Consider the following 23,713-nt stretch of genomic DNA (forward strand, 5'->3'; position numbering starts at 1 on the left):
GCAAAATAAAAAATAGAGCTGAGATTTTTTATTGTACCACAAACTATTCTGCAAAGTTCATTTGCACCCCCTCATCATCACTATTATGATTCCCATTTTACAGATGATCAAGCTGAGGCTCAGAGAGGGTGAAGAACTCGTCCAGGGTCACACAGATCCACTTCTTGTTGATCTTGACCCCAGCCATTGTTCCCACTGCTCTTCGAATGAAAGAACAAATAATTGGATAAAAGCTTCCTGTGCTTAAATAGGGCATGCCGGGTCAAACTATGCTATGTAGGCTACTTTTCCTTAGAACTTTTTTTGTGTCTATAACCGGTGCATCTTGAAGGGGTGAAAAGGACACAGTGTCTCCATCATTCATGGGGACACAGGACAGTTTTTTCTGAGGAGGACTGAAGTTCTGCTGAGAAAACTTTGGCCAACTCTGCTTTGGGAACTTGATTAGGGCCAGCTATCCCTTTATCTGGGGGTCAGCCCTACATGTGTGTAAACACCCACCCACACACTGGGTCTGAGGCAGGGTCTTGCTTTGCCGTGGGGGTGGGGGTGCCTCCAGTTTTTCTCTGCTCTGAATGGGAGACAAGACCATCCTTGGATGCATGAGGCTTCATGGTCTTACCATCCAATACTTAACATCTCTGCCTTTAACCCCCTTTCAGTGTCTTTTCATTTCCCATACTGAACATTCTGGGCTTTCTTTCTTTCTTTCTTTTTTATTTTTGTTTATTTATTTGAGAGAGAGTGAGAAAGAATGCAAGCGGGGGTGGGAGGGGCAGAGGGAGAGAGTGAGAAGCAGACTCCTGGCTGAACAGGGAGCCCAATACTAGGTTCCATCCCAGGACGCTGGGATCATGACCTGAGCCATAGACAGATGCTTAATTGACTGAATCACTCAGGTGCCCTGCACGTTCTGAGTTTTTACCTCACCTTCTCATTTATGAGCCTAGAAGTCTCCACAGAGGTACCTATAATATTTTTGACCAATGTCCTAACTACAGTTTAATAGCTGAAACCTTTCCATTTGAAGCACAGGAGACAAAGATGAGAAAAGAAGGACTTCTGATAGAGAAAAGAGAACACGTGCATAGTCATTCTTGCTCCTCTTTCAGATTTTGGGGGTGGGTGGGTAGGGGGATGGGTGAGAAAAATGAGGGGTGGAGGGAGCAGAGTTGTACCCGCACTTTCCAACTAAGTACCTTTGTGTTTTCTGGATACATCTTTGATTCTAGGGAAGGGGAGGCTACAGATAGAGGAAATCAGGGCAGAATCAGATATCCTGTACCTGTTCTCCTCATTGCAGCCGGGGCAATGGCTGCCTTGCCTGTTTGGGCTCCTACTGCAATAGAGCTGAGTTTACAATGGCTTTTGCACTGAGTTATAAGCATCTCCTGCTTCTCTTTTTTCTCTGTTCCCACCTCTTCTACCCACTCTTCAAAACCTTTCTGCCTCCTCCTGAGTGACTGAAACTGACAGGTTTCAGAAGCCAGTGTGTTGCTGTGACCTAGACAAGCCAGTTCCCGCATCTGAAATAGCCTGGCTTAGCTATTGTTCCATGCCCTATATACGTGATACAAACCATTTCTTTCTTAAAAAAAAAAAAAAAAAAAATACAACCACTTAACCCTTCCTAACCCAAGAGAGCTTGCTGTTTTTTAAATGATGGTTTTAACTTGGATGAGAAATGCTTTTGCTTTTACAAATGTTCATGAGGCTTATGTACATCAGCCCCTATTGAAACGTTTTTAAAGGAATCCTAATAAAAATCCCCATGCACAGACATTCCGTTTCCCCACCTCCTGCTGGACTCCCACAGTCCCATCCATCAGCAAAAGCATGGTTGGGGTCTTCAAGTTGTCCCAGAGGCTTAGTCTAGAAATAGATCCCGCACGGTCCCCCTAGAGGGCGCACTGTTTACATTTTCAGGGAGTAACGAGAGGGCGCTTGCTCCCAGGCTCCATAAAAGGGGAGGAGGCGGATCGGTTTCCTTCTCTCATTGAGAAAGAGGATTGGAAGGCCGGGCGTATAAAGCCTTGCGGAGAGCGTGAAACAAAGCAGTCGGATCGGAATTGGACTTGGGAAGCGCGGTGTGGAGTCAGGCGTAAAACTTGTTGGAGGGGAGTAACGAGCCTGCTCCTCCAGCCCCCCGTCTGCGCGGCGCTTCCAGAGTTCCCACCAGCTTCGGGTTGTATTTTTTTTATATCTGCTTTTTATAGACAGAGAAGTATCTATTTTTCCTCTGAAGAGAAAATTCCTGTTCCAAGAGAAAATAAGGCAAGATCAATGAAGGAGAGAAGAGCCAGCCAGAAATTATCTAGTAAATCTATCATGGATCCTAATCAGAACGTGAAATGCAAGATAGTAGTAGTGGGAGACAGTCAGTGTGGGAAAACCGCGCTGCTGCACGTCTTCGCCAAGGACTGCTTCCCCGAGGTGCGTGCGGCCGGCCGGCCGGGGCTCGGACGCGGGAGGGGTCCGCCGGTGGGGACCCCCCCCCCCCGGTCTGGGGTTGGGCTTCCCGTCGCATTGCCCCCCCTTCACCCCATTTTCTGTTCCTAAGCAGTCTTTCTTACTACTTTCCCCCTGGTGAGACTGCCGGGAAAGGGAAAGTGAGCCGGAACGTTTCGGGGACGCGTCTGCACATTCCGCTGTTAGCCTCTGAAACTTGTTCGGTCCTGGGTGCGGAACCCGGGCGGGGAGGTTTGGATCCTCACGTCTTGGGGAGCAGGGCGGTGCGGGTGACGAGGCTGGGGTTTCAGAAAGGGGCCGCGTGTCTGGCGGGTGGGATTTTTTTATTATTATTATTATTTTATTTTTTTTTAATCGGGGAGTGAGGAAGCAATTTTCAGAGGGTGTTGTGCCGGTGTCGTGCTCTGTAGATAACCTCTTTGCCCTCTTTCCTGTCTCTGCCCATTTTGTTTGTCCAGAATTATGTCCCTACAGTGTTTGAGAATTACACGGCCAGTTTTGAAATCGACACACAAAGAATAGAGTTGAGCCTGTGGGACACTTCGGGTAAGAGAGTCCTCGGACCGCGTGGCGCTTGGGGCGGGTTTCCAGCGGCACCGGGTGCGTGGCGGGTCTCGGGACCCCGCGCTGCACGCTCCCAAGCGCCCGACCGCGCGCCAGCCGCGCACTCTGCGCCCCTGGGTTAACTCTGCCTCTTCCCAGGGATTCCCGCGGTCCCTGCTGGGTGAACGTTTTGTCCCTTCTGGGCGGGGTGGAGGACGACGAGGGCTAGGGGGGAATGGGAGTGGGGAGAGAAGGGCGCTGTGTGCCCGCCGGGTGACCCCGCGGTGGAAGCGCTGGTAGCCAGGTGGCCGGGGAGCGGCTGGCTCGGGGGGGAGGGGAGGTCGTTCCCCAGGCGCTATATGGGCGGCCAAGGTGGCCCGATGGGGGTAGGGGGAGAATGCGTGCGGGCCTCAGGACTACCGGGCTCGCGGCAGGCGCCCCTGCAGGAGCTAACCTGACGACTGTCGGAGGCGCGGGGAGCGCGGCGGGAGTGGTGGGAGGTGGGGGAGAATCCCCGAAGCGACGCAGTTACGTGTGTATTCAGCTTTGGGGCGGGGGGAGCAACGTGAGCGCAGGCAGCCGCGGCGCTCCTGACGCCTACAGCCAGGAATGCGCTGGTGGCGCGGGCAGCACCCGGCGGAGCGGTCGCCGGCCCTCGTCTCCCGCCGCCCGCGCAGTCTCCGTGCGGATCCCCAGATCCTACACCCCTCGCCAGCCCCAGTGATCACGCCGCAGCGCGCACCCCCACCCCGGCCCTCGCAGTTCTTTCCTATTTCATCACCCTCTGCCCGCCTGCAAGGCCGCGGGCAGTGCTCTTCGCCTTTGACCTTTCTGTCCAGTTGAATTACTGGCATCGTGGTGAATTATTTTCAAGGGTCCGGGGTTCAAGGCCGGGTTATCGCTTTCTGTGCGCCCACCCACCTACGTAGTGGGCGGTGGTAGGAAGGACGGGTACCCCTGGGGAGGTCCTCAGCACGCGGCTATTAGGGATCTGGCCTGGGCCTGGCTTGGTGGGGGCGGGAGGCGCCACCTGGAATCTCGGGCTGGTACCCGCCCCCCGCACCGCAGTGCTCGGAAGATCGGAGGGGGAGAGGAGGAATCCCGTTTCACACAAGGGTGTCGCCTCTGGAGGAGGGGCCACCGGGGGAGGCCGGTTAAGGCCCCAGCGCTTGGGTCTGGGAGCTTAGCAGGGAGTCGGGCTGCTGCAGGTGGACCGAGCCAAATCCCGGGTGAAACTAGCGAGGAGGAGCGCGCAAGTGCCAACATGCAGCCATTGCTGTCAAGCAGGGAGGCCCCCGAGGTGGACCTGCGCCCAGCTGGGAGTGGCCTCGTGGAAGTGCTTCTGGACTCTGCGAGCTTCCCACAGTCCTGGGTTTTAACTTCTGGAGCCCCCGGGGCGGGGAGGGGACACAACGGGATTAGAGAGCAAAAGGAAGGCACCAGACTGACAGGGTCGCCAGAGGCAGTCCCTGCACAAAGGCAAAGGAGAAGTCTCGGCACGAGCGCCTCTCCATGGCCGGTGCCAGATGCGCGTAGTGTTGCGGTGGGAGGCGCTGAATTTGTTTCCACCTGAGTCAGGCTCTTCCTCAAGCTTGGGCAAGGGTAACAGAACCAGAACCTCACAGGGTTTTGTACTGGGCTGTGCACGCACCGTCTCGCGACTACAGGCACCGTGTGGATAGACAGAATGGAAGTGTATTAATTAATTAATTAATTAATTTATTTTTATTTTCAGTAGTTCCTATTACCAGAATTGTAGCCCAGTACTTAATGCGCTCTGATTCCCAGACATACCGTGATATTTGTTATGCCTGGCGTGCAGGACAGCTGATACAATACTAATAATTAGCGTCAGTACTTAACCCTCCCCCAGCCTGTTTGGACCTAATGTATAATAAGAATTACTTAGGCATGGGGTCTGTAATTCTGATGCAGTGTTGATAAAAACCCGTGTTTAGATCTTAGCTACTGGTAACCAGGAATTTCTCTGTGCAAATCCCTACCTTCCTGAGTCTCATTTCCTCATCTTGAGAAAAAGATACAGAGCTAGACAGTGTGCAGGATCTCTCTTAGCTCTATGCTTCTTGGCCTTAGTATACCAGACAGGCAAGTTCTTTTGTTGACCGGGACCTCCATGGGCTTCAGCTCTGAGTCCCAGTGCATCTGGCATCCATCCTGGGGTTTTTCACCACCTACACAGCAAGCCAGGTTCTGAACCGGGCCACCCCTTCCTGGTGGATTTAGGAAGGAAACTCACTTGGGTAGGGAGGGGGCATGCCTGGCTTTATAGGAATGTTGGTCTTGCCTTCCCTGTGTCCTGCTTCATGAATCACAGGACCACCAGTGGAGAATTTAGATCAGGCAACCAAAGGGCTAAATTGACATTTTTAGAAGAGAAAAGGCACATTGTTTTTTCAAAGGCTAGAAAACAAACAGAATGTGGTCACTTTACAGTTGGAGGCTATGCTGCATGTGTGCAAGTAAAAGCACTTAGATATTCTCAAATATTTAATCCAGGCCTGAGAGTGTGTAGTCCCTGCACACCTAACATCATGCTTTTCACACAGTAGTCATGGGGTAAAATCTGTTAAATGAAAAAATGAATAATCATATGCATAGTTTCCAAGGAGATAAGATTCTCTGACATTTATTACCACTGAATTACCTGTGCACAAAGAATGGCAACTTTATAAACACTGCCTTTCATCAGATTAAGGATAATCACCTGAAATGAAGTCTGTAGTTGAAATAATCACTGGTATTTTTATTTAATGAAACAAAACCTATGCATGTTTAACTAAGATATAAAGGTTTCAAAAAACCATGATTAAGAAAACATCACACTGCAGAATTATCCAGTAATGAAATCTTAGTCGGAATTTAGATCTATACAAATGGGTGGAAAAAAGGCATAAGGGGATTATTTAGAATCCTATTACGCTGTTTGTGAGGTGAAATGTTAGTTAAGCACTGTCACCAAGCACTTGTTAAATTCTGAGACTAGATTGTTTCCACCAAAAATGGATTATCATCTATGAGTGAAAAACGTCTAGCAAGAACCATTGTATCAGCTATGATGCAGATATGATAATCATATTAATTACCGAACATTTTTCTACTTCTTAAGGTTTTCATAACAAATTTCTGAACAGCATTATATTTTGACAAATATTTGACATTTTCTTTGCCCACTAAGACACTTGTTTAGTTCAGGTTGTGAAAATAATTGCCTATGCCTGATGGCCTCTTGATAGATTTATTTTTTCCAGGTGCTATCAGTCTCTATAGAGAGAACATTCCACCCAAATTTGTTCTTTAAAGTCCTAGATGTCAGATTTTCCTTCCCTTCTAGAACTCTGTGAAAGTTAATGATTAATTAGAAAAATGAGGTATGCCTCACTTCTCTTAGGTAGGAAGAGAGCATAAATCTTGTCCTTTACATGGTATTCACATCCTGCCTAGCCTCCTAGCAGAGGGGCAGACATTTAAGAGATGCAAGTAGTTGTCTTTTTGTGGCTTCTGTACTTGGACAGCTTCTCATCAGGGGTCTCCTTTTCCTCCCAGCAGTCATGCAATTATGCATAGGCAGAATTGCTACTTTGGGTTTAGGAAAGAACATCAAGTGGAATTAGGACATGTGGGGCCTCTTTGCACCAAGAGAAGAGAATTCACTCCCCACTTTTTGAGGCACAGATCTTAACACTTTACACGCACCTCCCATCTTTCCACACCTACCATGAACAAGGCCCTCTGCTAGGCCTTAGAGAGCAGTATTAATTTATAGTCGCGCCCCTAAGAGTCATACAGCCCTGGTGGGGCAGAGTGGGGAGAAAGAAGCTCTTCCTGCCTAGTGTAGCTGATAATCAACTTATGTTGAGCTGATTTTGTCTGGTTCTTGTACCCAAGGGCTCTGTCCCATCTGGTTGCATTGTATTTTCCCTAGTGGGTAGTCCTTAGTGCTGATGCCTCTCTTAGATCCTGCTCAGGTAGGAAACAGGTCCTCCTTCCCACCAATTAAAGCAACCACAAATGGCAGTTTGCCACTTGATTTCTTATAGCTTCTTGAAGTTAGTCCAGCTGTCCCCCAAAGTAAACAAAACCTTTTATATAATGTCACCATAAGTCCTCTAAAATGGGGATACTTAAAGGTAGTCTTTGGATGCAGATTTGTCATAGTCTGGGCTTTAATGAGAAATAGACTACCGTTTCAATCGACGAGGTGACCATTTCTATTACTGGTTGCAGAAATGCTGGTATTGACTTTCAGATACATTCAGTGAGTTCCTACAGAACAATGGGTAATGGTTTCAACATTTTGAAGTGATAAGTGAGACCAAAGTAGTTCTAATATCTTGTGTTTCAGAATGTGCCACATTTGCCAGGCATAAGCAATTTGTAGCATGAAGCCAAATGCCTACTAATAATAGGAACTTAGTCACTTAAGGATGACCATATCTTTTCCTAAGTGATTTGATTGCAGTGTAATTTCAGCAAACGTGATTTAAGGAGTAATAATCATTCATGCCAGCTTTTAACCTGTGCAAGTTAATGCACATTTATTTAAGGTATATTATTAGTTATCAAATACTCAATTCAGCTGCTAAAATCCCCCCACAATAACTATGCTCTTGCCTCATGAACACTCTTTTGCATCTTGTCATGATACAAGCTGCCTTTTAGTCCATGGGTGCTAAAGTTAGCACTTCCTGTGTCAGTTTTTAGCATAATTAACAGAGAATGTAGTATTCTTTAAAATTTACACTTGAAGGAAAAGGGAAAAAGAAAAATCTCAATTATCCTTGGCCTGACTTTGAGGACACACTCCCATAGAAACGAGTCAGTGCCTATTACATTTGTACCTTACCCACCACATTGGAAGAATGGTCTTCGTGACAAGCACTGAATTGAAAGATTTCTTAACAGGGATAGAAGTATTTCAGCAGTGTTGAGGATTAATATATAGTTAATCCAGAAAAGCAGCTTCAAAAGAGTTCACTGGTCCCACCCCCTTTTTTTTTTAATTTAATATGTGAATTGACCTGTTGAGGCAAGACCTATAGAAATGATTACAAAACCAGTGCTTTTAAGGTACTCTTTGTGCAGGAATTCTGCTAGATGCTGTGGGAGCAGGGGTGGGGATGGGACAAAGCAGTTCCTGGCCCTCGAGGTACTTACTGCCCCCCCCCTCCCCCCACCCTCCCCACCCCGTCCTTGGAACCTTAGTCCTTGTTTTTATAGGAGGGTGAGTCCAGAGAGTCTAAAGCCAGATTGATCTCACAGAAAGAAGATCCAAAGAATAGTTGAAGGCCACTGGGTCCGCCCAGGCCCCTGACTGGTGACTCATTCTCCTTGAAACCCACCACAATTCCTTCCTTATCTCTAGAAGTTGACTCAGTTCTTAAGAAGTCTTTAACATCTCTCCCACTTGAAAACATGCCTACATGTAATGGCTATCAGTGAAAACAAGATTCTGAAAGTTGAAGAATTCTCGCTTAATCTCATTAGAGAAAGGAAGAGGGCAAGAATTTCCAAAGGAGCCGGAGAAGCAGGAAGACTGTGACTCTCAAGGGCAAGGGCACATTGTGGGAAACCAGTTGGATTTTAAGGTGATAATGATCCCTAGCAGCTTTGAGTTTCAGAACCAGGCTCAATTCATTGTTCACCTTGAAACTCTGTAGGAGATGCAGATTAAAGCGAAAACAGCTCTGAATTTGTGTGGTGATTTTCAGTAAGCAATATATAAAACTATACTTGGAGATTTGTCCACCATGTATTTAAAAAAAAAAAAAAAGTATAGATTCCCTTTCTAATTCTTCATCTGTTTCTAGACCTTTTAAAAAATCTCCTTTAGTCATGTTTTCTCCCCTCCCAGTCTGGTTTCTTGCTAAATTGTACATTTCCATGAGGTGTCCAGCTTGAAATAACCAGACGTTTCTTCATTAATCCAATTCTTGCATGGAGATATGACACCAAAGACCAGTAGTTTTCTCCGATTAGCTCACGGTGCCTGGTGGGTTGTGCCAAATGAATTAGTTGTGCCTTTGCCATTTTCTGAGACCCTTGAAACATCGTCTCAGTTACGACATATTAGCAACTTCACTCAGAGACCCCCTTGACAAACAAATTTCATCGGCATGGAATATAAGCTGCCTCAAGTTTCATCAGGTGTTGTGCACGTTGGTTTTGAAAACACAGCATGTGGCAAGGCGAATTCATGCATGGGACTCTCCTTCAAGGAGTTGGGTGCTTCAGTAATTCCATCAGAGAATCTTCCCTCTATTACGGAATGATAATGTAAGTTTGAAAATACCTGTCTACACTTAGACTCTGAAGTTCTGTGACCTACCATGGTTCTTCTACTTGAAGTAAAATATTTGGAGTCTTCTATTTTTTCAGGTATCTCAATAAGATTAGGAATTTAAAGCTAAAGCTTTATTCAGCGCTCAAAAACAGCAATCATTTCTGCCTCTTTGACTTTCCAACTGTGGACCTGCATTGCCCCCAGAAATTGAAAATATTGATTGTATTTTTATTACCATAAAATACAGGGTACACAGAAGTACCCTCAAATGTTCATAAAAATCTGTTCATAATTCTTACTAATCTGAACTTCTAAAGAAATAAAGGAAACAGCCTCCCTGGGAATGTCGGTTTGCATATTTATGAGCGTGGTGCTTAAAGTGCAGGCTACTTGGGGAAATCATTCTGCAGAATCTTCTGCTAAGTCAGACAAAAAAGTTCTGCCCAGGCTTGATTCACATTCATTCTTTTTTTTTTTTAGGATTTTATTTATTTATTTGACAGATAGAGAGAAGGAACACAAACAGGGGGAAGTGGGAGAGGGAGAAGCAGGCTCCTCACTGAGCAGGGAGCCTGATGTGGGGCTCCATCCCAGGATCCTGGGATCATGACCTGAGCTGAAAGCAGATGCTTAACAGACTGAGCCGTCCAGGTGCCCCTTGATTCACATTCGTTAGATGATTGCTGATTGGAAGCTTTCACTCTCAGTAGAGATGGCATGAGGAAATGGAATCTGGTAATAATTGGGCAGCTCCTGTAGGCTCATATGTTAGCTGCTGTTTGGTACAGATGTTCTCTTGCTGACCACTAAAAATACCAAAGGTTCATATATTTTCTCGGCCAAAATCATGCGGTATTCCCAGTTACATTGTTCTTGGTAGGCATTTCTTAGAGGAGATGGGGAAGTTTTTCAATTTCAGGTTCAAGGAAAGGGAGTGGCGTTTATGAAATAACTCAACGAGGAGGGTTTGCAGCTCTGAAACTCCTGTAAAGCCTCAGTGTTTGAACTGGTTTTGCAAAAGGTTCCATAAAGCCTCCCTTTTGGGCATGAATCTTCTTACATATACATTTAATTATGGACATATATGGCATGTTCTATCTTTGTGTGAGGATGACTGAAGCAAGCAGCTATGCGTCTCAGAATTAGTTTCTGGGTGAGGCACTTTGTGACTATTCTTGGGCTGGAAACACTGCTGTCACCCGGAATTAATGATCTTGAAGACAAAGATAATTAGACCTGAAGTTTCAAAAGTGTTTTAGAACTTTGCTGATGTTGGCCAAGCCTGAGGAACTCTGAGAGCCCCCAGTGCACCCTGATTCTGGTCTACCCAGAGCAAAGCTCTTTGACTGTATGGGGCGGGGGATGGACACACTTTGCATATGTGCTGTAGTTGTGTCTTGACAGTACAGAGTTTTCTGGCGTTTTCCCTTTGGAGGTCTGAGAGGTGAATTAGGAAGGACTTTGGAATAGCACTGTGTGTTTCGAGTTCCATGGAGTGGGGCCGAAATGCAGCATCTGGGAATTCCGTAGGCATGGAGCCTGGTGCACGCGCTGAGGGAGAGTTGTACTTGACAAGCAAAGCTCGGTACCTGGACTAACTGAACTAGGCCTTAGCACATTCCTGGGCAGTAGAGTACTGGCCCTAGGGTACTGCCCTTTCCAGTTTGGTACTTCCTTACTTACAGAACGTGGGGCGCCCTTCCTTGTGTTGGGTTCAGTCCTGCGTGTTTCCTGGAAGCTTTTTATGTGCATCTCCTGAATCTATGGTAAAGTTAACTGTTTTTTGCTCTTTGGCTTCATGGGATGTTTTAAGACTTTTCTGGAGGGATGTAGGAGTTGGAGGCAGATACAGTCCTTGTCCTCGGCTTGCTTTCGGCTCCTCCTTTTCGTGTCACTTTTCCTTCCCACATTGCTTGCCACTTCCCAGGGGCATTCCTGGAATTCCTCTTCTTTTTCCCTTGGCTGGTGAGTTACACCACGCATGCCAATGCTTACACCCCACCCTCTCCAGCTTTGCTTTTCTTACTTCTTTGTGCAGTAGCACGGGCTTTACGGGAAGAATAGGGAAGAATTCAGAGTGTAAACAGAGTGGACACTGTCAAGTGACACAGGATTTTTTTCCTTTTTTTTTTTTTAAACTGAAGGCCCTGCTTAGCTGATGAATTGTTACGAGTTTTTCCTGGTAGAAGAGTTCTCTATAATTCTATATTGTCTTTTCTTTTTTTCTTTACTGCAAAACAGTAGAAACAGATTTTTTGATCCGAGAAGTTTTCACCTGAAGCCTATCAAAAAATAAAATTAACAAATGGCCTTTTTATTTTTAATGGCAAATTATTCTTATAGTTAGGGGTTAGACAAATTAGGCTTATTATTAATAAAGGTGGGGACTAACTACTTTTATTACCACCCTTGGACATTTGTTGATCTGAAAGTTTTGCCGTTCATTAGCAAAAGTAATAAGATCGGATCAAAGTGTCATTCCTAATTAGATCTTGTTAAAGCTCCTAAAAATTATACCTCTGTACCTCACCAAGCAAGGTAGTTTCCTTCTCAGGAACCTTCACATACAAATATATTTTCATTCAGAATACTAAGCCCAATAAAAATAAAAGTAGAAACAGACCTCCATAGGAATTTGGTTTCAGTTGCAAACTCTGTTTTCGTTTTCAAGTCAGGCCAGTGTCTGCATTCTACAGATATATGGGTATACCTACTAAGCCAGAGGCCAGCTCGCTTGATAGTAGTAAGCAGGGGTCTCCAGGCTTGTCTGAGGCCTGAAGACAAAGCTGGATCCTCTTCGTGGCCATATGCTGGGTGGGGGAGGGAAGCCCGGTCCACAAAAGGGAGAGAGGGTTATTCTCTGCAGCCCCATGGTGACTCGAGTGCTGAAACCATTCCTCTAGATTTTAAAGTAGTCCCAGTGTTAATTATCCTATTTTAGCACCTTGGTAATTCCCCAGATGTCTTTCCTAATTTTGTATTGGGCAAATATGGTCTCCATTGGTAGGTAGAGTACTCTTTGATCCAAGATCAGGGGGAGTACTCTTACCCAGTCCTCTATGTCTTCCTGTCTGGAAAGCACCTGGAGCTGCCTTGTTGAGGTCTGATTCAGGCTGGAAAGTAGCCGCCATGGGTTAGTTGCATTTTGTAATGTGAGTGATTACCTAGAAAGATCTCCGAGGCCTTGTTGGCCTCCTGACCACTGGTATTGAAGAGCTGTACTTTATGGATTTGGGGTCCTGTTCCATCTGGCCAACTTGGAAAAGAAGAGGAAGTCGCTGCGTACGTTTCTAGTATTTTGGATTTCCACTCTGCCATGTGGAATCTTCTGACTCTTGCGTTTGGCAAGAGACTTTCTGAATATTTAGGGAAGAAACTGTTACAAAGTTGGACTTCGGACCGAGAAGCCAGAGAGGCTGTAATGGAACTTCACAGAACAAATACAGAAATAACCATAATACTCGGAAACAGTGATAAGCCACCTCATTCTGAGACCTATCAAAAATGTTTAAATTAGTGAGCTGTTTGTGAATTACTCTCTTGACCTCAGAATTCTTCAAGTGGCTGAAAAAGCAGTCACAACTTGTCAGAGACAGCTTCTTTCCAGTATGCATGTCTTAATATTTAAAATGACTTGATTTTCTTTTTCTTTTCTTTTTTTTTTAAACTCTAAACCCTTTAAGCTTTTGGAAAATGTCCTTCAGTTGTCAGTCTCTGTTACACCAGAGCCCTGATTCCAGATGTGTGTAGGGAGCTACTGTAGCTTGTGAAAAATTCTGGCTTAGATTTCTTCCTGGTTCCTAGAACATTTGCGTCTTCCTTGTAGACACAGCTGGCTTGTGGTTGTCATGACCTTCCTGAAAAGCAGCCAGTGAAAAGGCCACAGTGCCTGTGGGGTCAGGTAGTGAGCTAGGGACCCAAGATAGAGTGTGGAGAGGGACAGTGCACCTTGACTCTAATAACTTGGAGATCTCCAGAGCAGCCTCCTGAAAAATGTTGATTTGATAGAATTGTAAAGGATTGTTTTAAAAGCCTCTTCAGTCGCTCTTCTCCTGACTTTGACTGTGGAGGTTTGATTTCTCAGACGACAACATGGCATGTTTTTCTGCTGGAAATGGAAGGTGTTGTCAAAATGAAATTGGGTTTCAAAACAACTTCAGTAGCTTAGATTTTCTTTCTCTCTTCTGGACTCAAATGTGTATGCATGTGAAACAATCTTCACATGATGGCTTGTGAAATGTCAGAACACACATTCAGTATACAGAATATGGTTGATGACTTCCTTCAAGAACAAGTAACATTGGCAAGCTGTGTTTAATTTTGTAGTCCCACCATTTTATAATAATTGACTTCATGTAATGGCCCATTCTTTGGGATTCTTAAAGGAATAGAAGAGATTTTTCTAAATGAGGAGATGGTTCTGGGGTTGTATTAATTGGGTGGTAACTTGAACCTTTCGGGTACCCTGGATTTAGCGTGGGCTGAGATCCTTCCCTCTCCAAGATGGAACTGTGTGAAAAAGGGACATCATCCAATATGACATTTATTACATTCTTTGGTTGTAACAGGAAGAGAGCCCATATAGGGTTTGGGGGGTAAGCTTAAGTGAGCAAGCTCACAGATCAGTGGCTTCTCTAAACTTGTAATTTTGCGATAGGGTGGCTTTGTGTTTGCTGCACTTCTCCTTGCAGAGCTGGCCCTTTCTTCCCTCCCCCACTCAGCGCCATCCTGTTGTCAGAGAGATCCTGAGTTCTGGTCTCCTTCCCAAGAAGTAGCGCCATTTATGGCGCTTGCTACCACTCAGCTTGTAATATCAACAACACGACCATAACCGTATCCCATCCCCCACTAAGTGCCAGTCCCTGCCCGGGTTCATTTAATCCTGGGTCGGTACTGTTGTCATCTTCATTTTAGAATAGAGAATCAAGAGACACAAGAACCCTGAATCTCCCTTGCCCCCCCCGGCCTTCAGGGGCGGAGATAGATTTGTGCCCCAGGTCCCCTGACTACTGATGCTTCCGCCCTGCACATCACCCATGTGCCGTTAGGGATGGGGGACTGTGCAGATTGCAACCTAAGGTCCTGGCTGCTCCCCTTGAATTTGAGACAGATGCCCATGAGGCTTCATTGTCTTCTGGTAGAAGTGGAATATATTACCCCTGGGCTTTCGCTGGTTTGCATTCTTTTCTAAGATGAGAAGAGGTGGGAATGGGGCCATGTGACAGTCAAGGGATCTAGCTCAGAAGGGTGGAGTTCATGTATGAGGGATACATGGAATTTTGATCTGAAAATGTGTGTATCTCTGTTCCTTCTCAGGTTCTCCTTACTATGACAACGTCCGGCCCCTCTCTTACCCGGATTCAGACGCTGTGCTCATTTGCTTTGACATCAGTAGGCCAGAGACTCTGGACAGCGTCCTAAAAAAGGCAAGTGCTGGGGACGAGGGCCCAGTTCAGTCTGGCCCATGTGTAAAACAGACACGGGAGGTTGGCTGGGGGGGTCCAACACTCTGCTTAATACTGTGCCTACGTATTTCGTAATTAGAAGATTGGAAAAAAAAAAAAAAACCCATACCATACTGGTGTTTCCACACATACTTGTCACAAGTTTTTTTTTGTTTTTAAATATTTTATTTATTTATTTGAGAGACAGAGATCACAAGTAGGCAGAGAGGCAGGCAGAGAGAGAGAGAGGAGGAAGCAGGCTCCCCGCTGAGCAGAGAGCCCAATGGAGGACTCGATCCCAGGACCCTGGGATCATGACCTGAGCCGAGGGCAGAGGCTTAACCCACTGAGCCACCCAGGTGCCCCTGCATGTCACAAGTTTTGATGATGAACCTGCGTAAGAGTTTCTTTCATTTTAAGAAACAAGATACCCTATAAAGAATCTCTGTGTTTATCCTTTGGGCAGAAAGGTACAGCTAAAAATAATGATACTTGATTATTCTCAAGCACGTGTCATCTTTTTCCGTCCTTCCTTTCCCCTATAGTTTGCGCCTTAGTTACATTGACCTCAGCTTAGTGAAATGAATGCAATAACTGCCCTTTTAATAAAGAAGCTGTGCTTCGATAATGATGTTATTTATTAGAAATAGAACTGTCATACAGGGGGAGGGGAGGTGTTTTTACAGACATTAGACAAAGTGAATTGTGATCAGAGAGCAATCATAGAGTAATAAAAACGGGGATTGTAAACACCTGAAAGAGAACATAGCCGGTTTCTGAGGGTTCGTGAGGTTTAGTAGGCGGAAAAGGGCCCTGAGCAAGCTCAGGCTAGAAGCAGGAGGAAGGGGGCATGTTGCAGGCTGGGTCACAGATCTCTCCTACAGATCCTGGGGAGACCCGGAGGGAGGAAGAGTGTTTCTGGGGCCTCCACCAGCCTAGGACTGAATCTCCTGCTAGTCCCAGAAGGCATGTGTGTGTCCATGCATCAGCGTGGATTAGCCATTAGCTGTTTTCTCAGTCCTGGCCTGAGAGCTGGGAGGTTTCAGAACCAGACCCTTCTGTAACGCACCATCCCCCCCCCCCCCCCTTGCATTGAGGCTTAGGCAGAGAATGTGGTTGAGAACAAGGTAGTGTTTTCATTATCTTATGTGTTTTTGTTACTTTACATTTCCCTGTTAGACTTGCTTGTCTCGGGTGTCATTAGGAAATTAGGATTTGGACGGTGATGCAGTCATTCCTCACCCCTGTCTGTTTACCAAACATGACAAACACAGTTAGCTTCGGGAAGGATGAATTTCTTGAAAGATCAAAGGCTCTTTTTAACTCTGTTCAGTTTTCAGTAATGTGTTTTCTAACGCAAATAATGCTAATGTTTGTCAGATTCAGGCAGGAATACACCTTTCCTGTCTTCAAGGCTTGTGAACAGTTGCTAGACATGCAGAGGGAGGCCAGAGGCATTACACAGCCGAGGAGCAGAGTAACGACGTGTCTACGGCTTGTCTGTAGATGAAAGAGATTGCTTATTTACTGGGGTGTTCACTTGATGTAGTATCAAGTTATGCATAATTTATGATGAAAAGCCTTGCTCTTGTTTTATTTTGCCTTCGTCTTCTGAGACCTAATGAATAGTGACTCTGGCCTTAGAGATATTAGTGAATATGTTTTACATTTGTGTGAAGTTTAAGGCTCGTGATAACCCATGCTGTGGTTTGTCTTGATTAATTGGCTCTTTAAGTCCTTGAATATCAGAGAGTTTCGAGTGACATAAAGCAGGATAGATCTTTTTATTTATTTATTTATTTTCCAGTTCATCTACTTGTTGCCATCTAGCAAATGGTAGATGCTTCTAAATAACTCCGGAGGAAAGGAAGGGGGAGGTCGTTGATGGATCAATTAGGCTCTCGTGGAAAGTGCCTTTAGTCTGCCCTAAGTACACGTCTGGACCTGGAGATGTCCCCTCTAGTGGTCTTTTATTTTTATTTTTTTTAAGATTTTATTTATTTATTTGACAGAGAGAGATCACAAGTAGGCAGAGAGGCAGGCAGAGAGAGGGGGGAAGCAGGCTCCCTGCTGAGCAGAGAGCCCGATGCGGGGCTCGATCCCATAACCCTGAGACCATGACCTGAGCCGAAGGCAGAGACTTTAACCCACTGAGCCACCCAGGCGCCCCTCTAGAGGTCTTTTTTTAAGAGTCCCATAGGATGTCCTTCTGTTCTAGTATTACATTCATGGCTTTGTCACCCTTGCTCTTCTGTGAATTCCACAACAATGTCTTAATCTTTTTAATGACCACAGTACCTAGTAAAACACATGATGCATATTTATATGTGTGGTCTGGGAGAGCCAGCCTGGGTCCTGATATCCACCCTCCAGTCCCCCTTCTCCAGGAGCCAGAGCTCTCCTGGGAACACTCTGAACCCCTGACTCCCGTCCTGATGGTCATCTCAAGCTTGAGGAAATGAAACCACAAAAAGCTGTTCGCTCTTAAAAGATGACAATTGGAATTCCTTGTTAGGCATTTCTGGAGGTTCTAATAATTCTGGTTAGGTGACGCGACAACTAGCCAAGTTGGACTAAATTGAAACATTTAACAGCTTAATGTAATTTAAAACTAACTTAAGGGCATAACAACCATAGGAGCAGATGCTTCTCTGAGAGCTCAAAAGATGGGCCTCTGTAAATGTCATGGTCTGTGTTGTTCTAGTCTCTTGAATGGAGGGTGTGGTTTTTTGTTGTTGTTGTTTTTTGAAGATTTTATTTATTTGACAGAGATAATGAGAGAGGAGGACAAGCAGGGGGAGTGGGAGAGGGAGAAGCAGGCTCTCCTCTAAGCAGGGAGCCCGATCAGTGCGGGACTCAATCCCAGGACCCCGAGATGATGACCTGAGCCAAAGGCAGACACTTAACTACTGAGCCATCCAGGCGCCCTAGTGAAGTTATTAACATTGTCTCCTGTCCCTGATGCGTCACTAGAAATTTCAGCCCATGGTGGCTGTTCAGTCCTTCTTGACGGAATTTGTGGATGCATCCCGTGCTTGCGTTGACTCTGCCTTATTCCCAGGCTTCCATGCAGGGAAATTCCAGCTCAATGTTCTGAGGATCTAGTTGCTTGTTAGAATATATAATTATTCCTAAGGCACTTTTATCTTTCAGATACCTTAATAATTAAGAAATTAATGAAGCTACTACCCCCAGCACGTCTCTTGCAGTAGGGATGGATGATGAGTCACAGAGAGAACAGATAATGTACATAAGTGTTCCCTAATGGGTCCACTTTAAAAAGTAGTAAAACTTTGGGGCGCCTGGGTAGCTCATTTTGTTAAGCATCTGCCTTTGGCTCAGGTCATGACCCCAGAGTGCTGGGATGGGGCCCGACATCGGGCTCCCTGCTCAGCGGGGAGACTGCATCTCCTCCTCCCTCTGCCCTCCCCTCCACTTGTGCACACAGCGGGCATGCTCTCTCTTTCTCAAATAAATAAGGACAAAAGTTTTAAGAAGTAGTAAAACTTGGGATGCCCGGGTGGCTCAGTCAGTTAAGCACCTGCCTTGGGCTCAGGTCATGATAGCAAGTTCTTGGAACCCAGCCTTGCGTCGGGCTCCCTGCTCAGCAGGAAGCCTGCTTCTCCCTCTGCCTGTCACTCCCCCTGCTTGTGCACTCTGTCTCTCTCTGAAAAATAAATAAATCTTTTTAAAAAATCATGAAATTTAATATCTGAAAGATACTGAAAGATAAATGTGAATTTGCTTCTTCATTGGAAGTGACACTTTCTTTCAGATGTTCTTTTTGAGTCCTGTTCCCAGTGTCTGCCGGTGGAAGAGTTGTTGACCAATATGTAGATGCCTTTGTTAATATATAGATGTACTTTGTTAATTTTCATCTTTCTCCTCTCTTCCTGCCCCCATAGTGGAAAGGTGAAATCCAGGAGTTTTGCCCCAACACCAAAATGCTCTTGGTTGGCTGCAAATCTGACCTTCGGACAGATGTCAGTACCTTAGTAGAGCTCTCAAATCACAGACAGACGCCAGTGTCCTATGATCAGGTATGTATGTTGTCAGGGTGCAGATGTGGCTTTCGAAGAGGGACACAGTATCATTCCTAAGAAAATAAAAGTAGCTGCTCTTCTAAAGGTTCAGCCAGGGGTCAACTCCAGGTTGAATAAAGGCTCTTGAGTAAGATACAGAGATACAAGATACAAAGGCTCTTGAGTAAGATCCCCCATGTTGGGATGGGGACATCTGGAGAAAAGGGCTGGCGATTTGGTGTCTCTGCCTTTACAGCGACCATCAGAGCCCCCCATGACAGCCCATTGCTCAGATTGTGAAGACTGCAAAGTGATGTGGAGCAGATAGGGGCTTGGCTGAGGTTTTGATGGCACTGATGCCTGGCCCTCTCGAAAAACTTCTTGATATTTTTTTAGCAGTTTACTTTATATAAGGATTATATAAGGATAGATGTGTATGCATAAATTAAGACAAGTTTAGGGACCATCTTTCAAAATGTGAAATGCCCTGTCATTGAGTAGGGTAATCACATGATACTTGATTACTGAGTATATAAACGGTGGGTCATATTCAGCCCTTTGTCGGTCTCTGCAACTCTCACTGGGTTTAAAGTTAAATAGGTCTAAGAGATGATGTGGTCAGATTGGTAATACTCTTTGAGAGAGGTAATCTTACTTTACACTCAGCAGTACAATCAAATAGTTAAGGAGGACATGGCCAGTGAAGGTAGAACTTTCTATAAAACTGTCTTCTAGAGATGAATCATTTCTGTAGGTGTTTCCCCCAAGTGTCTAGAAGGGAGGCGGATCACTTTCAGACGTTCATTCTCCTACAACTTAAAACCAGAATTAAAGAGAGTTAAAGTTAACCAGCTAGAATTTTCCTTCGTATTCATCATTTTAAATACTGCAGTCATGTTTGTCTTACGTGTCTAATTAATAACAACCTAGTTCCTTCAGCAAGTCATTTTGGTCCACACATGCTTATTACTGTCTACACCTTGTCTGGTCTGTGTTTAGAATGTCCGTATGTTGTGTTTCCCACAGTTCTGGATGCCACAACAGGGTTACTCCTTTTGGCCGTCCAATTCAAAAAGGGTTCTAAATACCCTTCCCTCCCCCTGTTTTTTATACAGCCTATTCACGAATCTTGAGCACCATTTACACTCGAGAAATCAGACTTTCGCACCTCTAGCAAGTCAAGCACTATCTATTGAGTGATGATAATTGAACATCTTAGGGGACTGAGTCTTGACCGCAGATATTTATGAAATGATTTATTATTAAAATTTAGTATGAATAATTAAAATTTTTAAACCGAGAGGATTTCTTTTGCAGTGACCCTTGGGAAAGACAGTTCGCATATTAGAAATTTTTTGCGCCGCACTGTTACTTTGTGGTTTCGGGAAGACCCTCTGTAACTTTCCCCCGCGACTTATTGCCGATTATGATGGCGTTCTTTTGCTTTTCAGGGGGCAAATATGGCCAAACAGATTGGAGCAGCCACGTACATCGAGTGCTCAGCTTTACAGTCAGAAAATAGCGTCAGAGACATTTTCCACGTTGCCACCTTGGCGTGTGTAAACAAGACAAATAAAAACGTGAAGCGGAACAAATCACAGAGGGCCACAAAGCGGATCTCACACATGCCCAGCAGACCAGAACTCTCTGCAGTTGCTACGGACTTACGAAAGGACAAAGCGAAGAGTTGCACTGTGATGTGAACCCCCAGCCCGTTCTCTTGAAGGGAGGACAAGGACGCCTCGTGTAAAGAACACAAACCGCAGACAGAAAGGTGACACCCGAGTGACGTGCACAGCCAGAGTCACATTCTGGAGGCTTAGGAGGTGTTGGAAAAGAGGCTCATCTTTTTGGAATCCTGTCCTTAGGTTCGGCATGTAGAACAGGTGGTGACGTGAACACATGGAAGGGTTTGAAAGTGTGACTTGAAAAATAGGCCAAAAAAGAGAGATTCACATGGGCTAGAGGTAGATAGGAGGAACACAAGGACCTCCCCGGAGAAGAATCACGCTCTGAATGGTGCTTGCGTTTTTGTTTTTCTTCGTTACAGTCTATTCATGGATCTCTACTTTGATTTGATTTTTAAATGTTTTAATCTCCTTTACAGAAAAGTATATATTAATATACCGTCCTCATTGGGGAACTGGCACTGTGACCTTAGCGTTTAGTTTTCTAGAGGATGTGATCTAATTTCCTCCTAGCTCATCATTAAAATGGAAATTGTATCAGGACCCATGGGATATCCAGAGGAAAAGTTGGGGAGGCTTTTTGAAATCTTGCCTTCCTGAAGATAGCTGAGCAAGGTGGTTCCAAAGAAAGGCTTTTGGAGTCTTGCAAGATACACAGACCAGCACTACAGAGATCAAAGAGATCAACTGGAAAAAAAGTTGTCCGTTTTTATTCAGTCTGATGGTTCTGTTCATCCTTGTGATTGTCATGAAAAAGTGGTAAATTGCTCAGTGTGATATTTTTGTGCGCTGTTTAGAAAAGAGGGTGTGTGATTTCTTTTGCCATCATTGATGAAAATGCAAAGTCAAAGAAGAGGTGTCTTGGTTTGACGTCCTAAAATGATCCAAGGGGGTAAAATAATGTTAGGTACTATTTTCGCCTGAAGAGTTGATGAAGGAATAGTAGCAGAAAGCACAGTTTGTGAGTAAAGCTGTCTGGAATTCAGTCACCAAAAGTGCAAAGCAAAAGGCCTGTTAATTTTGGGATGAAGCTCCAGAAGTTGACAGCATCTAATGATCTCTTGGTTTATTTCACTTTCCTTTAAAAGAACAGCTGTTAAGAGAAGGACCCTCTTACCTAAGCTTTAGAGAATCCTTAAGAGGAAAAGTCTGTGATGTCAGTCCCGATGCTGTACTCCGGCATTTCCAGAGAGGGATTGCTAATCATCACTTACCCAGACTCACCCAAGGCCCGTGTTCAATACTTGATTGCTGTTGTTAGATAAAATAATCAGCATTTAAAAGAGTTTACAGATATTTTTTGACCAGTTCCTTTTAGAGCTTCTTTCAGAGAAGAAACCAGATCTGACCTGTTTATTGTTGGCGCTTGTTGAAAACGAGCTTTCTTTCCAGTGATAAAGCTTCATTTTTGAAGTGTTGAAGCTGTGCTCCCATTAAATTGTGGCAGGAGAGGAGATTAAGGTAATTACAACACTCAGTTCTTTGTCTCACAAGCACTTTGTTTTGTCTCTGCAAGAAAATACCATTCTAGTCATTTCCCACGAAGTACAGACGTTTTACCAACAGAACATGCTTTGGTTGATGCCGCATTATGCTTTGGGCAGTGTTACAAGATAGCTGGCAAGTGCTTTCTGTATTTAAATATTGTAAAGAGAAAAATAAGTTATAACTGTTAAAAGCAGAACTTTCATTGCATTTTTTTAAATGTTGAAGTCACTTTGTATGTTTGTTTGGTCAATGTTTCCGCAGTATTTATTAAAACATAATTTTTTTTTCCTTCAAATAAAAAAGTAACCATGTCTTTGTCTAAATGTGATTCGTCTGTTATTATCTACTTCCTGATTTAACTGTTCGATTTTGTTTAGTAGAGATGATGTGGGCATCTGGCCTCACGTTTTATTGAACTAGTTGGCTTTGAAATTTTTTTACTCTAGCCAGTAGTGAAAGTTTCCTGGGGATACTGACAAATAAGTAAGATTTTCCTGGATAAGAAAATCTGCCTCGATGAGAGGTTTTCATGAAGATTTCAAATCATAAGAAGAAAATGGGGTATTAGATAAGTGATATCATAGACAAAAAGAGCTAGGGTACTGCATAAGATTAAAAAAATAAGGAAAGGGGTGGGGTGCCTGGGTGGCTCAGTGGGTTGGGCTGCTGACCTCAGGGTCCTGGGATCGAGTCCCCACTCGGGCTCTCTGCTCAGCGGGAAACCTGCTTCTCTCTCTCTGCCTGCCTCTCTGCCTGCTTGTGATCGCTCTCTGTCAAATAAATAAATCTTTAAAAAAAAAAAGAAAAAATTTTAAAATTGTAAAAAAAATAAGGAAATTCGAAATTCCTTGGACTCCTTAAGTAGTGAGCGTATGATGTGGTCTCAGGTCTGGTTTGTGTCCCTGCCTTTGATTCCCTTACCCATCCCCACCCCAGCCTCCGTCCCTAACCCAGCCAACACCTTGGGTTGCACGCTGTTCTTCACAGAGGCCAGGTGTGTAGCTGACCCAGGACCTAGCTATTAACAATTACAGGGAAGAAAAAATGGCCATGTTGATGGTAGCAACATCTCTGAATAACACAGGGAGACCATATAAACTGCTCCAGTGACCTGAGAGATGAAAGCACGGAATAACTTCGAAAAATCTTGGCACATGAGTTCCACAGAAATGTCCAAAGATACTCCGTGTAGGACTTCAAAACTCAGCTGTTCTTTCTGTATAGCTAAGTCACTTCCTATAAAAACTGCAGCCTTGTGGCTTTTTAAAAAAATTTTTTTTATATATTTTTAAAGATCTTACTTATTTGTCAGAGATCACAAGTAGGCAGAGAGGCAGGCAGAGAGGGGGAAGCAGGCTCCCCACTGAGCAGAGAGCCCGATGTGGGGCTTGATCACAGGACCCTGGGATCATGACCTGAGCTGAAAGCAGAGGCTTTAACCCACTGAGACACCCAGGCGCCCCATCCTTGTGGCTTTTTAAAAAATGCCTCTAGCAATCTTTGAGGTATCGATACTTGCTTGGAAATAATTCTCAGAAGCACAAAGGAGGGGAAAACCAGAGGAGCTGGCATCAGTGAACAAATTTAAAGAGCATTGACAGAATAGGATAGCCTTAAAAAAAATTGAGAAGGCATGACGAATTACCGAAAATGTAACTCATTCTTGTCAGTAAGCAATAAAGGAAATAAAAGTACTTTCCTAATTTTCGGTGTTGAGTAACTTCAAGGCTTAATATCTAAATCAGGCTTGCAAGAAAT

At 44.7% G+C, this 23,713-nt stretch overlaps 1 protein-coding gene across 1 annotated transcript; it reads left to right on the forward strand.

Annotated features, from left to right (window-relative positions):
• The first annotated feature begins 2,009 nt into the window (after nt 1–2,009).
• On the forward strand, nt 2,010–22,266 carry RND3 (Rho family GTPase 3). Its single transcript, XM_059167379.1, has 5 exons — nt 2,010–2,433; nt 2,928–3,015; nt 14,630–14,739; nt 18,663–18,797; nt 20,231–22,266. Exons 1-5 carry the CDS (start codon nt 2,284–2,286, stop codon nt 20,480–20,482), a joined length of 735 nt encoding a protein of 244 aa, XP_059023362.1. The 5' UTR covers nt 2,010–2,283; the 3' UTR covers nt 20,483–22,266.
• The last annotated feature ends 1,447 nt before the right edge of the window (nt 22,267–23,713 follow it).

This window comes from Mustela lutreola, chromosome 3, assembly GCF_030435805.1.
Source record: "Mustela lutreola isolate mMusLut2 chromosome 3, mMusLut2.pri, whole genome shotgun sequence".
In the NCBI taxonomy this organism is placed as follows: Eukaryota; Metazoa; Chordata; class Mammalia; order Carnivora; family Mustelidae; genus Mustela; species Mustela lutreola.